This window comes from Carex rostrata, chromosome 28, assembly GCF_964058835.1.
Source record: "Carex rostrata chromosome 28, lpCarRost1.2, whole genome shotgun sequence".
Lineage (NCBI taxonomy): Eukaryota > Viridiplantae > Streptophyta > Magnoliopsida > Poales > Cyperaceae > Carex > Carex rostrata.
This window is the reverse complement of record NC_135945.1, coordinates 5,810,648-5,824,887: the sequence shown is the minus strand read 5'-3', so window position 1 is coordinate 5,824,887 and position 14,240 is coordinate 5,810,648. Positions and strand designations below refer to the sequence as shown.

At 36.0% G+C, this 14,240-nt stretch overlaps 3 protein-coding genes and 1 pseudogene across 3 annotated transcripts; 2 read left to right on the top strand and 2 right to left on the bottom strand.

Moving 5' to 3' along the window:
* The first annotated feature begins 665 nt into the window (after nt 1-665).
* LOC144545770 (transcription termination factor MTEF18, mitochondrial-like) lies at nt 666-2,465 on the top strand. The gene has a single exon (XM_078294329.1). It carries the CDS (start codon nt 692-694, stop codon nt 1,847-1,849), a length of 1,158 nt encoding a protein of 385 aa, XP_078150455.1. The 5' UTR covers nt 666-691; the 3' UTR covers nt 1,850-2,465.
* A 2,475-nt stretch (nt 2,466-4,940) lies between these two features.
* On the top strand, nt 4,941-6,396 carry LOC144545769 (transcription termination factor MTERF15, mitochondrial-like). The gene has a single exon (XM_078294328.1). It carries the CDS (start codon nt 4,959-4,961, stop codon nt 6,120-6,122), a length of 1,164 nt encoding a protein of 387 aa, XP_078150454.1. The 5' UTR covers nt 4,941-4,958; the 3' UTR covers nt 6,123-6,396.
* A 3,499-nt stretch (nt 6,397-9,895) lies between these two features.
* Nucleotides 9,896-12,265, bottom strand: LOC144545683 (putative disease resistance protein RF45; annotated as a pseudogene).
* Nucleotides 12,111-13,935, bottom strand: LOC144545766 (putative disease resistance RPP13-like protein 3). The gene is made up of 3 exons (XM_078294324.1): nt 13,240-13,935; nt 12,720-13,001; nt 12,111-12,519 (listed from the first exon to the last, which is right to left on the bottom strand). Exons 1-3 carry the CDS (start codon nt 13,860-13,862, stop codon nt 12,270-12,272), a joined length of 1,155 nt encoding a protein of 384 aa, XP_078150450.1. The 5' UTR covers nt 13,863-13,935; the 3' UTR covers nt 12,111-12,269.
* Between the last annotated feature and the right edge of the window lie 305 nt (nt 13,936-14,240).

Here is a 14,240-nt window from a genome sequence, read left to right as displayed (position 1 = left end):
TCTATGGTAACATTGGTTTTGTGGTATTATTGTGCAGGTATGAGATCACATATTTTCGGTTCTCTTTCATTTTTGTTAATTGATGAGTGTGCTGTGGTTTTTTGCGGTTGCCTTGTAAATAAATACAGAAATGGGGTTTCGTTGTTTTATGTTGGATGCAACCGAGATGAAGATGCATGTCAAGTTTATTGATTTCCAAGATCTCTCTAGCATTGCATGTCAAGTTTATTGATTTTTGCAAGATCTCTCTGGAAGCTATGTAGCAATGACACGCGCGTTCCAAATTTGGCGTACCTGTATTTTGACACGGACACCTGTACAGTACACGAAGATACATTACCGACACAGACAATAACACCAGGGTACACAATCTAAGACACGCAATAGACACGGCACTTCACAGATATATAATATTGTTTTGTATTATATACCTTTCAAATATAAATATTATTTTGCACATGCTTTATTTTGTTTAAAGTCCATAGTTACATATGAAGGACGACAAAAGTAAAATAGAAGAAAGACTAATTATTATTTGGGCCCATAGCCCATTTATGTTTAGATCAGGGCCCATTTCCTTCGTCCTTTAGTTCAGTGTAGTTCAGAGCCGACGAATGGGGAGCTCTCAGTCTCATTGCTCTAAACTCTAAACCCTTTCCCTTTCGCTTACTAAGCTGTGAGTCTGTGACCAATGAGTACAACGATTCTCTTTCTGAGGAAGCTCCCTCGCATCCGTCCATCTCTTCCCCTTACTAATCTCACCTCCTCCTTTTATCGCCTTCTCTCCACCGCTGTTACTACTCGATCGCCACCTCCAAATCCACACTTCGTTGCAGTAGACTACCTCATCCAATCGTACGGGCTTCCTTCTGATGGAGCTCTGCGGGCATCGAAGGTAATCCAACACCTCAAATCGCCTCATAAGCCCGATGCGGTGCTCTGCTTCCTGAGACAGACCGGTATAAGCGAATCGGACATAAGGACCGCCGTGTCCAGAGAGCCTCGCCTCCTCGTCTCCGATGTGGAGAAGAACTTGAGACCTAATGTGGTCAAGCTACAAGAAATCGGCTTATCCATTGAAGACATCTCTGGTATCATTTCCCACAGCCCTGAACTGTTTCTTTTCAATATTGTGGAAAAAATTGATTTCTGGATGCGGGCTCTTGGCTCATTCAAGAATATGTCTGTGCTCCTCAAAAAGGGGTCGGTCATCCTTCTTTATAACTTGGAAAAAGTTATTGTGCCGAACCTATCGGTCCTTCAAAACCAATGTGGTTTATCTGTTTGTCAAATTGTTCAGTTGATTAAGTCAGGTTCTAGATTGATTGGATTAAGGCCTGAAGCTATGAAGGTAATGGTTAAGAGAGCTGAGGAATTGGGGTTCAGCTGTTCATCACAAATGTTTGTGTATGCATTAATTACTGTTGCCTCTGTGAATAAAAACATTCTAAATTCAAGGGTACATTACTTCAAAAGTCTGGGGCTTTCACAGGAGGAGGTAGCCATTGTGATTAGTAAAGCTCCTTTGTTGTTGAAGATGACGGAGGAGTCATTGGGTCGCAAAATGGAGTTCCTGATGGAGGAAGCAGGTTGTGGTAAAATTGATGTGGTCCACAATCCAACTCTGCTTCTATACAGCATGGAGAAGCGCCTTTTTCCAAGGAGCATAGTTCGAAAGATGTTGATGTTGAAAGGACTTCCAGTGGCAAATAAAGCTTTTGTTTCTTTTTTTCAGCCAAGTGAGAAGGATTTTTTGGAGAAGTTTGTTATACCATATGAGAGTGATATTCCCGGGCTTGGCCAAGCATATGCAGATGCTTATTCTGGGAATACTGGGGCTAATAAGTAGTTCTAGAGTATATCAAATTGACTCTTTGTAGGTTTATGTACTGCATTTTAGATACTATAATGTTAGGTTTTTATATTTTTGTTTTTGTTTTTTGTTTTTTGTTTTTTGTCAGCTCTGTGTTATAATGATATGTGAAATTGTGGAGCTCTAATTCTTGTTTTCTCGATATACATTGCCTTCATTAGGCACAAATCCTCTTTCAATTGCAATTGTGAATGAGTGAGTCTATGGTACTATGCATATCACGGGTTGGTTGGTAATACGGATCAATATTATTATTTTCAAAATTCTAACGGTCGATCCGAACCGTTCAACATATTCCCCATATGAATATGTACTTGAAGACCAAATTTTATATTTTTGAGAATTTTTTTACTATTTTTTAAGATAGTTAGAAAATCACTTGATCTGAAAATTCTGGACCATCCAAAAACAGTGATTTTCTATGTATCTTAAAAAGTATTAAAAAAATTTCAAAAAATATAAAATTTGGTCTGCAAGTACATATTCATATGGGAAATATGTTGAACGGTTCGGATTGACCGTTACGATTTTGAAAATAAAATTATTGATCTGTATTACGAACCAAATCGTAATATGCATAGTACCATAGACTCACTCATTGTGAATTGTCTTCATGGTTTCTTAATCATGTTGTGGGATTAGGATCTTATAACTATTTGGTATTATTCATGGAAGATAACATACATCAAGTAATTAGATATGAAATGTCTTTGCTCTAATGAATTGATATGGGTTCCTACTTCTTAGGGGTTAGGTACCATCTTGTCAGAATTCTGATCCACTAAATCAACTGAAATCTCGAGTTTGGATCCGGACAGTCTGATTTGTTTTGACACGAATATTAAAGGGTCTCGTACATTCCACCTCGGGCTGAATTGGCTCGGATTCTGAGCCGATGGTCTGTATCCAAACTCAAAACTTTGTGTTACTTTAGAGGATTCAGATCCATCTTGCCAAGGGTTATTCACTAATGCATAGGTAGGGTCGTGTCAGAGTTAGCCATTGAAGTTTGGTAAGTCCTTACCCGTCTGGTAAAATAGTTGGCAAACTATTTGACAAAAGAATTCCATAAACCTACAGTCTACTGATCCCACAAAAATTTGACTAAGGATCAGATACAAAGGATTTTCTGATAGGATCAGCAATTCTTGACACAAACATGGGTCTTCAAATCATTTATTTTCTGTGTGAGATCGCAACAGATGGATCGGGTTCTGCTTAGAAATGACTAAACAATTTGCAGCTTCCTCTTCCCCCATTTCCTTCTCCTTGCCACTGTCACTCAGCACTCAGCAGCTACTGTGATGCTCCTATATCAGAAGAACCTAATTCTCTGTCTTCCTCCTTTGGGCATCTTCTTGACCTTCTCCATCTATCATTGAGTCCGTATCCTCTGAGATATCTCAATTTTTCAGTTTATCGAAAGCCGGTCAAATTTTTTCCGGTTCCTATTCGGAATGCATGGGGGCCACTATTATTGTGCTTTGAGATTCATGCATAAAAAGTTTTAAATTGTCGTATTTTTCACATATCAACTTAAACTTTTAGATATCTCAGGGGATGCGAATTCAGACCTCCTCTCACCGGGAAAAACTACAATATATAGTTTAAAATTTTGGTCACTTTGTAGTTTAGTTGTATTGGATCTTCAATTGCACCAGCTATGATTTCATTTTGTTAATTTTTTTGTTTAGGTTTTTCTTTTATGCCTTTCTTTTTCTTTTTTCTCAAAAGATGCTCCTTTATGTAGTAACTAGTAAAATACTCAGCGTCATGCATGGGCCTCTTTAATTTGTAAATATTAAAATTATAGTTAGTCTTGTGAAGCTTATAATTCAACTTCATAAATTCAATCCACAATGTTTGTAAACAGAAAAGTTTGCAATCTAAAAGTACATAGTTCACACACTAAGATAAGAACAACAAAATCTACTTAATTTATTATAAAATTTACAACTCCACATAATCAACCTATATAGGCATTCAACAACCCATTAATTTTGTGCATAAAATAGTGGGTTTCCGGGTCGATAGTTTCTCTAAAACGGATTATATATTTTAATTTTTTTTTAATAAAAATGTAAATAATGAGGCTATGGTAATATGCATATTATGGATCCATATTTTTATTTTTCAAGGTCAAACAGTCGATTGGAACTATTAAACATAATTTTCATATCAAAATATACTTGTAGACCAAATTTTATATTTTTGTTTTACTAAAACAAGGTAAAAAGTAGTTGTTTTTGGATGGTTCAAAATTGTCAAATTAAGTGATTTTCAACCTATCTAAAAAAATAGTATATTTTTTAAAATATAATAATTGGTCTGCTAGTATATTTTCATATAAAAGATCATGTTAAGCTCTTCAGATCTATTTTTTAAACTTAAAAATAAAGATATGAGTGCATAACGTGGACCGTTGTGTAATATGTGCAACCATAGCCTCACTCAAAGGTAAAATATGTATTATATAAATTTAAAAAAATATTAATTGAAAAGTCAATAAATTGAATAAATTTGTGAGTTTTTATAAAATTTTAAAAATTAAATATAATATTATAAAATTTTTAAGACGAGATGCGCAATTTTGAGTTTTTGGAAAAGTATACGTAAAATTCCCTCAATAATGATAATAAGCTGCAAAATCCGACGGAAGAAACTCAGATGCGGATCGCATGATCAAGAGTTTAAGACAGAATTTGCATCCACTGAGATATCTCAAACTTTGAGTGATTTTTTGAAAAATTTTAATCGTTCAAATACGCTATGCACGAATCTCAAAGAACCAAAATACTGCTCCTGCGCTGTACCAGAATAGGCACCGTACACGTCGGTCACGCAAAAGTTGAAATATCTCTGAGGATCCCCAATCCTTCCCCCCCTCACAAATGAATGAAACAAGTCAAACAACGTGTATTTTTACATCGGAGAATTCAGCCTAAACAGGCCTTTAGGGCCCAAACCCATTTATCTATATGCTTAGGTCAAGCCCATTTATCTAATAGCTCCGTTGAACAAAACGAAAACACTTTCAGTCTTTGCTCACAAACCACTGAGACTGTGAGCCTGTGAGGCTGTGACTATGAGTACAGCGGCGATATTATATCTGAGGAGACTCCCTCGCCTCCGTTCATCTCTTCCCCTTACTAATTTCACCTCCTCCTTTTATCGCCTTCTCTCCACCGCTGCTACTACTCGATCGCCACCTCCAAATCCCCACTTCGCAGCAGTAGACTACCTCATCCAATCGTACGGGCTTCCTTACGATGAAGCTCTGCGGGCATCGAAGCGGATCCAGCACCTCAAATCCCCTGATAAGCCTGATGCAGTGCTCTGCTTCCTGAGACAGACCGGTATAAGTGAATCGGACATAAGAACCGCCGTGTCCCGAGATCCCCGTATCCTTGTCTCCCATGTGGAGAAGAACTGGAGACCTAATGTGGTCAAGCTACAAGAAATCGGCTTATCCATTGAAGATATCTCTGGTATCATTTCCCGCAATCCTGGACTGTTTCAATACAATATTTTGCCAAAGATTGATTTCTGGATGCGGGCTCTTGGCTCATTAGAAAATATGTCTGTGCTTCTCAAAAGGGGGCCGACACTGATTAATTGTAGCTTGGAAAAAGTTCTTGTGCCCAACCTATCTTTCCTGCAAAAACAATGTGGTTTATCTGTTCGTCAAATTGTTCGGTTGATTAAGTCAGCTTCTCAATTGATCTCATTAAAGCCTGAAGCTATAAAGATAAAAGCAAAGAGAGCTGAGGAATTGTTAGGGATCAGCTGTTCGTCACAAATGTTTGTGCATGCATTAAGTACTGTTGCCATTGTGAATGAAAGCACTATAATTTCAAGGGTAGATTACTTGAAGAGTCTGGGGCTTTCACAGGAGGAGGTTGCCATTGTGATATGTAAAGTTCCTATGTTGTTGCAGAGAATGGAGGAGTCGTTGGGTCGCAAAATGGAGTTCCTGATGAAGGAAGCGGGTTGTGGTAAGATTGATGTGGTTCACAATCCAGTTTTGCTCTGTCTAAGCTTGGAGAAGCGGCTCATCCCCAGGAACCTTGTCCGGAAACTCCTCAAGTCGAAAGAATTTCCAGTGGCAAATAAAGCTTTTGCTTCGTTTATGCAGCCTAGTGAGAAGGATTTTCTGGAGAAGTTTGTTATACCATATGAGCATGATATTCCCGGGCTTGGCCAAGCATATGCAGATGCTTATTCTGGGAATACTGGTTCTAATAAGTAGTTCTAGAGTATTTCAAGTTGACTCTTTTGTAGGTTTGTATACTGCATTTTAGATTCTATAATGTTAGGTTTTTATATTTTTGTTTTTGTTTTTAGTTTTTTGTCAGCTCCATGTTATAATGATATGTGAAATTGTGCTTGATTGTGCAGCTCTACTTCTTGTTTTCTTGATATACATTGTCTTCATTAGGCACAAATACTCTTTCAACAGTAATTGTGAATTGTCTTCATGGTTTCTTAATCATGTTGTGGGATTAGGATCTTATAACTATTTGGTATTATTCATGGAAGATTACATCTGAAATGTCTTTGCTCTACCTGCTTTAATGAATTGATATGGGTTCACAAAAGTAACTCAAATCTCGAGTTTGGATCCAGACAATCTGAATTGTTTTGGCACGAATATTAAAGGATCCCATACTTTCCACCTCGGACCGAATTAGCTCGGATTCTGAGCCAATGGTCTAGATCCAAACTCAAAGTTTGTGTTACTTTAGAGGATCCGGACCCATCTTGCCAAGGGTTATTCACTAATGCCTAGGTTGGGTCATGTCAGAGTTAGACAGTCATCGAAGTTTGGTAAGTCGTTACCCGTCTGGTAAAATAGTTGGCAAACTATTTGACAAAAGAATTCCATAAACCTAGAGTCTACTGATCCCACAAAAATTTGACTAAGGATCAGATACAAACGATTTTTTGAGGATCAGCAATTCTTGACACAAACATGGGTAAACAATTTATTTTTGTGCAAGACTGCACCAGAAGGATTGGGCTCCGCTTAGAGACGACTAAACAATTCGCAGCTTCCTCTTCCCCCATTTCCTTCTCACCTTGCCACTGTCACTCAGCACTCAGCACTCAGCAGCTAATGTGATGCTCCTATATTGGAAGAACCTAACTCTCCAACTTCTTCGCCTTCTCGATCCATCTATCATCGAGTCCGTATCCTCTGAGATATCTCAATTTTTCAGTTTATCTAAAGCCAGTCAATTTTTTTTCAGTTCCTATTCGGAAAGCATGCGAGCCACTATTATTGTGCTTTGAGATTCGTGCATAAAGGTTTTGAATGGTCCGTATTTCTCACATATCAACTTAAAACTTTGAGATATCTCAGGGGATGCGAATTCAGACCTCTCCCCGGGAAACACTACAATAGTTTAAAATTTAGGTCACTTGGTAGTTTAGTTTAAAACTTTGAGATATCTTTAATTGCACCAGCTATGATTTCATTTTGTTAATTTTTTTGTTTTGGTTTTTCTTTTTTGCCTTTTTTTTTCTCAGTGCTCCTTTATGTAGTGACTAGTAAAATACTCAGCGTCATGTATGGGCCTCTTTAATTTGTAAATACTAAAATTATAGTTACTCTTATGGAGCTTATAATTCAACTTCATAAATTCAATCAACAATATTTGTAAACAGAAAAGTTTACAATCTATCACTGTGATCGGAAACAAAATAAGTAAGAATTCAATTGAATAGAAAAGAAAAGAATATAATATACACATTGCAAATCCTAATACTAATTCATGAATAATCCATACAAAAGGTTCCAGTATGAGCTATTTTAGAATTGACAATTTTTGTTACTGATCACAAAGGACAGGAGGACGTGAATATTTATGATGATTAGAGAATCATTTCGATCAAGTAACTAACTAAGAGAATTAAAGCATATAAAGTAAGTGGGTCGCTGTTTTTTCTTTGAATCAAGCGTGAAGGTCCACCAGTGTAAACTTTTATTGGTACATTGGTACCATACCAGAGTTTCTACTGGCTACAACAAGGAATACTGTTCTGTGAAACTGAAACTGAATTCTGGCTATGCATGCCTCAATTTTACTCCAAGTTGGTTGCAGTTCTCTCCAGTGGTGATTTATCCACCTTGTTTTATGGTACATGGTGTCAAATTGTTAAACATATAATTTATTTACTCAGATTCCAATTCCTAACAGTTAATTTAAATAACTTGTCTGCCTTAATCCCATGTGCTTATCTGTGATGACATAATTTGCAGTCTATATTATTGAACCATTTTTCTTTGCAGTCTTTATATTTTATTATTCACTGTTTAGCCTAACTCTTCTGGATTGGAGTATGCAAAAGTAAAATACACTTCATGTGATACACTAACATTTCAGCTTGTACGAAGGATAAAGATTACACGGTGCTAACACAGCAATTACTATTTTCATTTTGGCAGTCTTATCCCATTTGACTTAGATGTATTTTGAGTTTGATTATTATATGGTGCAAGTTTCTCTTGTTTATTTTTTGTCAGAACTGAGTTGTTTCTTAAACAACCAATTAATAGTTCACAGGGACTTTTACTGCATACTCCAATCACTTCCTCTTTTTATCAGCTTCTCTCCACCGCTACTATTCAAGCAGTACCACCAAATTCGAGCATCCGATTGTGCGAGCTTCTCTCCTTGTAGAGTACCTCATCCGATCGTGCGAGCTTCCTTATCAAGATGCAATTCGAGCATCCAAGCGGATTCAGCACCTCAAAACCCCTGAGAAACTTGATGCAGTGATCTGATTCCTGAGACAGATCGGTATGAGAAAATCGGACATAAGGTATCATTTCCCGCAGCCCTCTTCTGTTTCGGTTCTATATTGTGCCAAAGATTGACTTTTTGATGCGGGCTCTTGGCTTATTAGAAAATATGTCTGTGGTTTTTAAAAGGGGGACGACACTGCTTAATTATAGCTTGGAAAAGGTTATTGCGCCCCGCAGTAATAATTGACATAATTCATCAGTATTTTTTCAATTAGATTTTGAATTTAAAGGGACTGTTAATAATATAATGACGAATATTATATAATTAAAAGAAGCATCAGCATACAATTAAACAATATAGTGATATTTTCTTCAAGTTCTTTATTAAATTTTCAGCCAATATATACCAAGCTTTTCTATTTCTCTTTTTTCTTTAAAATTTCAAGGAATTCTTAAAATTATTGATTCTTATTTTTATGTATTTGCATCACTTTTGTTTGACATTATTTTTACCCTATTTCTCATTTATGTTTCCGTAAATTAGATTCTCTATCAAAGTTTGACCGACCTGGGCAAATTTAAAAAAATTCAACCAAACTGGTCAGATCTGTTAATTTATATTTAATGTTGGATATTTAAAAAAAATCGGCATCATGCACTGATATCTATCTGTCATGTGTTAGTAGGAGTATCAATTTGGGGATAATTTGGAGATTTTTAGTAAATTGTGATTGTCATTTTTTTTTAAACATATGCTCTTAAGCTTTCATTACTAGAACCAGAAATGTGTACAATATTGTTACATGTCACAGTGAGGATTAAAACCTTGAATACACAGCAGAAGAAACACAGTAAGGATAGTAAAACCAATATAGTCTAAAATAATGATTCTAGCCAAGTTTGCAAGAAAGTGGGCCACGCCAGAGAAATCTGATTTGGGGGGGAGTTACAAGTTTGCAAGAAAGGGTCTATATAAATGCCGATTAATAAAGAGTTCTTTCTGAATCATATTTTCAGTTTAGCGAATAGATTACTCTCTCATCCATATTTTAATTTCATATATACTGCGCACAAATACTCATAATTAAAAAGGAGCTAAAATAACATAAAAAATTGCATCGACAAGTCAGGTACATATAGTGAAATATATGATTTTACTTGTGTGAAGTCAAATTAAAGCAGCACATAACACAAAAAAGAATACAAACTGAAATTGAATAGTATCATAAGCAAGCCAACTAATATGAATAAATTAATGAACAGGAATCATTGAATTACCTTTGAAACAGTCTCTTCCATATTACAAAGTGAATATGCTTTATTTTCCATTGTTCTTCTCCTTGCAGCCTGTTCTTGACCACTTCCGAACAACACTTATTAGTGAACTTGTTAAGGTTGACCAAATATTGAAAGTCAGGAACTATTTTCAGGCTACCACTGTACAGGAAGAGTTGGTTGAGCATGGGCATAGCACCCTCCTCTATTTTCCATTCCTCCAAATTATACATCCAAAATACCAATTGTTGCAAGCGGCCAAAACCTCCTCTGGAGCAGATAATTTTATTTCCATCAGCTGCTTCATCCAACCCACTATTACCTAGTTCGAGTACCCTGAGGCTTGACAACTTCTCTAGTTGTGGCATCGGGTCTTCGTCAAAGTGAATACCCTTAAGTGTTAGCTTAACGAGATGGGGTAGGAAGAGAGTAAAGTCACCAGTTTCTTTTCTAGGCCATATGCCATACAACAGTTTGAATGAGTGCAAACGGTTGTGGTTTTTGAAGGCTGAGATGCCATCTAGAATGTTCATTTGCTTGTTAATACATTCTAAATGTAGAGAACCCAGATGATTTAGGTTGCTTAACAAATTGATCAATGGTTCCCCTGCAACATCTTCAGGTATAACAATGCTCAACTTACGAATATTGGGGAAATTAGGCAGTTCTGCAACCCAGTCTTGCCTAGCTCTCACATTTTTTAAGGTCAGTAAACTCTGCAAGTGTGTTGCTGATGGTGGTCCCTCTGGAATTTCTCGACATCCCCGACAGTGGTGGAAGTTGATATGTCTCAACTGTTTGTTACCCCAAAAAGACGGGGTAATGTTACCCTGACGTTTGCAAAACCATGTAAACACCGTTTGAAGATTCTTCATATTATTTAAAAGGTATCTCTTAGAATATGTAACCTTGGTAAAGGTGCAATCTATATCATTTTCAACCCTGAAGTACTTCAAGGCTGTAAGGGCGTTCAAGGCTGTAAGGGCGTTCAAGCCCTTCAAACTGTTTGTCGAATAGTTGCCCTTCAAACCCATGTGTAAAACTCGTAGTGTTCCAAACCTATTTAAATTTGGTACATCTACGAAATTTAACAAAGAACGATATTTTTTTTGGCAAGTATGTTCTATCATCTTATCGTCATAACCGTGAAAAGCAACTCGACGTGCACAAGTGCTATGACTCAACTCCGTTTCATTCTTACAGATCGTCAGAAAATTATCTTCCTTGGCCTTTTGAATTGCTAGGTCACGTAGCAGATCATGTAAATGACAGTACTTGATTTTACCTATGCAAGATCTGCTTGAGACTTGCACCATGCACCTGTTCGTTACCACAAAAGTTCAATATTAGTCATTAATATATTCAATATTGTGGAACTAAAGTATATATATGAACAAATGAATCATGAGAATAAAAGTACATAATACTGTAATTATAATATACTTGGGATTTGTTTTAGAGACTGTTGAAATTGCCATTGATTTTCACGAGTTGGTGAAACAAGAAATTTGAGAAGCCAAAGTTTTTGACAGGTTTAACAACGGCTGCCAAAGTTTTTGAAAAATATATAGGCGTACATGACTGTAAAATAACCATCCTCCAACCAGACCACTTTAATTTTCAATACTTATCATATTGTTTTTGGATTTGCATTGCAGTAGCATATATATGAAGAGAGTACAAGACTGGAGTACAAGGCTTTGCTGTATTTATTTCTTTCTCAACACCCATACAAGAGCTCTATGTACTATTTATACTAGTGTTTGTCAGGTGATTGAATTTTCTAGATAATACATGTTACTTTTCATATAATATATGTTTCTAGTGAATTCCTTGTTACCGACTTTGCTGATGTCGGTTGACTTTTTTTCTTTAAGCAACTGGAGAGGAATCGAACTCCCATCAGAACATTTAAACATGTAATCAATAAATGTGGTTGCAAAATTTATAATTTATCAAAAAATAATTACAAATATTGACATAAGAATTGTTTGGTATAATTGCATTTCCAGTATCATATTGTGAATTTGATATATATAATAAAAAAACCAACCAAGTTTATTGATAGGAAACTTGGAAAAACTATATGTATAATTGCAGTTGATAATATAATTTAATGATAGTAAATATAAATACCTTTGCACAAGTTCCTCCAAATAGTTTTCAGCGATGTCCTCTAGTACTTATGTATCATCTTGTCGTATGAATCCTTCTGCAATCCATAACTGAATTAGAGTTGTTGCTTTGATTTGGTAGTCTTCAGGAAATACACCAAAATACATGAAGCATGGCTTTAGAAAAGTTGGCAAATCTTCATAACTAGTGGATACAACATCTGATACCATGTTTTGCCAATTCTTTTTGCGCATCACCTCATCCCATGTATGGTAATTGGCATTTTTTTCTTGGTAAGATTCCACCAAGCACCACCAATGGTAGAGGCCATCCTCCACAAATTTTCGTAAATTGAGTTGCTAGGGGAAGTACTTCACTGGGGCATTCATTTGCAAATTGATTAGGAAAAATCTTTCCCAACAATAGTTGTTTGCTATCTTCTTCATTTAAAGGTTGTATCTCATGTGGCTTAGATATATTATCAGCCATTTCGGGAATTTCAATGAACCTGAAATAATCACACGCAAAACATCATAATCATATACATCAAATCTTATCGTATTTCATTAATTTCATTTTATGTGGGTAATATATATTGTCTTTTTGATGTTGGATTTTAAATTTTATAATGTTTATATAAACAATTGCCAGTCATTCTCTCATTAATTAAAGTAACACTATTTTACGATAAAAGAAATACATGCAAACCTGGTAGTAATTAACACTCGACTTCCATTATGAGCATTAGGAAAAGCAAACTCAAGTTGAGTCCAGACATCACTTGACCAAACATCATCCAAAACAACTAGATATCTTTTCTTTTTCATGCATTTGTTTAGCTCGGTAATGAAATATTCTTCTCCCTTTTCCTGCTCCTCCTTGTGAACTTCTTGAATCTGTTCTAGCATCTTAATCAATATATCTTTCAGGTTGTATTCTTGCGAAATGGTTAGCCACATGGAGATGCCGAAGTGACGTTTAACTTCAGCACTAAGAAATGCATCAAATAAATAAATTAGATAATAGGTATACATGTAGGAAACATGCATGTTGAAAGTAAACAAATATTAAAATGTAACAATTATTATTCAATAACATTTTTAATTTGAGAGGAAAGTTAAAAATGAAAAACTAAACAATTCATATTGTTTAGTACGTCTTATTTTTTATGTATTAGTATAATATACATTTTCTAAACAATGAACTTGCTATGCTGTTTAGTAGTTACCATTTGTAGACGTCTTTCGCAAGTGTAGTTTTTCCTGAACCACCGGCCCCAACTATTGAGATCACAGATCGCCTCGTAATATTTGTATCAAAAAGCTTGTCGACAATTATTTTCTTGTCAACTTCGAAGCCGACAACCTCCATGTCATCTATGTCGGGATTAAGGAACAGCCTTATAGGCAACTTGACAGAGGCCCCACTACTAGATTCTTTTAGGCCTTCTATTTTGTACATTGTGGTGTTTTCTTTGATTTCACGGAGCCTCTCTCGTATCTGATCTATCTCGTTACCTACTTTGTGTTTGGAAATCAGTTTCATGGGCATCTTGCCTATCTTTTTCAGTATGCTGGGAAGGCCTTCCGATCTACCTCCACCAACCTCTGTCAAAAACTTCTCTAATACGTCTTCTATCAAATACCCGACTTCTTGAACCTCATTCACCCATTGCTTTACCCTCTCATCTTTGTGGCGTTTTGTTTCTGCATCTTTCAAGAAAGATTGGATCCATTTGAGGTCACGTTGAACCCGCTGAACCTTGTCTCGAACCCTGCTAAGAAAGAGTGCTTCTTGAACAACAGCCTCAGACAGCTTGACAAGAACAAGGTTCACGATAGTCTCAGCCATCTCTTTAATTTGTATAAAAAGAGTACTGAGAAATTAACAATGGATAGTTGGTTTGTCTCAGTGTATTAGGAGTTTTTGTGTGGCCTATTAAGAATGTCAATGGAATATATATATAGGTATGAGAACACAAGCATGCCTTGTTCACAAAAGAGTTCATTCATTGCCAAGAAGAGTAGTTGAATTCGCCATCAATACAAGATCCAAACTATAGCCATTACTTTAATCGTGACATTTTGATATTCAAGTTAATAACATCTTCTTCTTTTTCAATAGCAAAACTTAGCTAGATCCAGAATTTTATATTCTGTAATATGCGTGCTGCCTTGTACTTCGGGAATTTATAACTTCTTCAGATTTGACTGCTTCCAAAAACTTGTA

What these genes read in the sequence shown, in the direction of transcription:
- LOC144545770 (XM_078294329.1), top strand. Translation starts at nt 692, where the DNA reads ATGAGTACAACGATTCTCTTTCTGAGGAAGCTCCCTCGCATCCGTCCA.
- LOC144545769 (XM_078294328.1), top strand. Translation starts at nt 4,959, where the DNA reads ATGAGTACAGCGGCGATATTATATCTGAGGAGACTCCCTCGCCTCCGT.
- LOC144545766 (XM_078294324.1), bottom strand. Translation starts at nt 13,862, where the DNA reads ATGGCTGAGACTATCGTGAACCTTGTTCTTGTCAAGCTGTCTGAGGCT. An exon ending in GCGAAAGACGTCTACAAATG is followed by an intron (nt 13,002 to 13,239) that starts GTAACTACTAAA and finishes TGCATTTCTTAG; the next exon opens with TGCTGAAGTTAAACGTCACT. An exon ending in CGAGTGTTAATTACTACCAG is followed by an intron (nt 12,520 to 12,719) that starts GTTTGCATGTAT and finishes TGATTATTTCAG; the next exon opens with GTTCATTGAAATTCCCGAAA.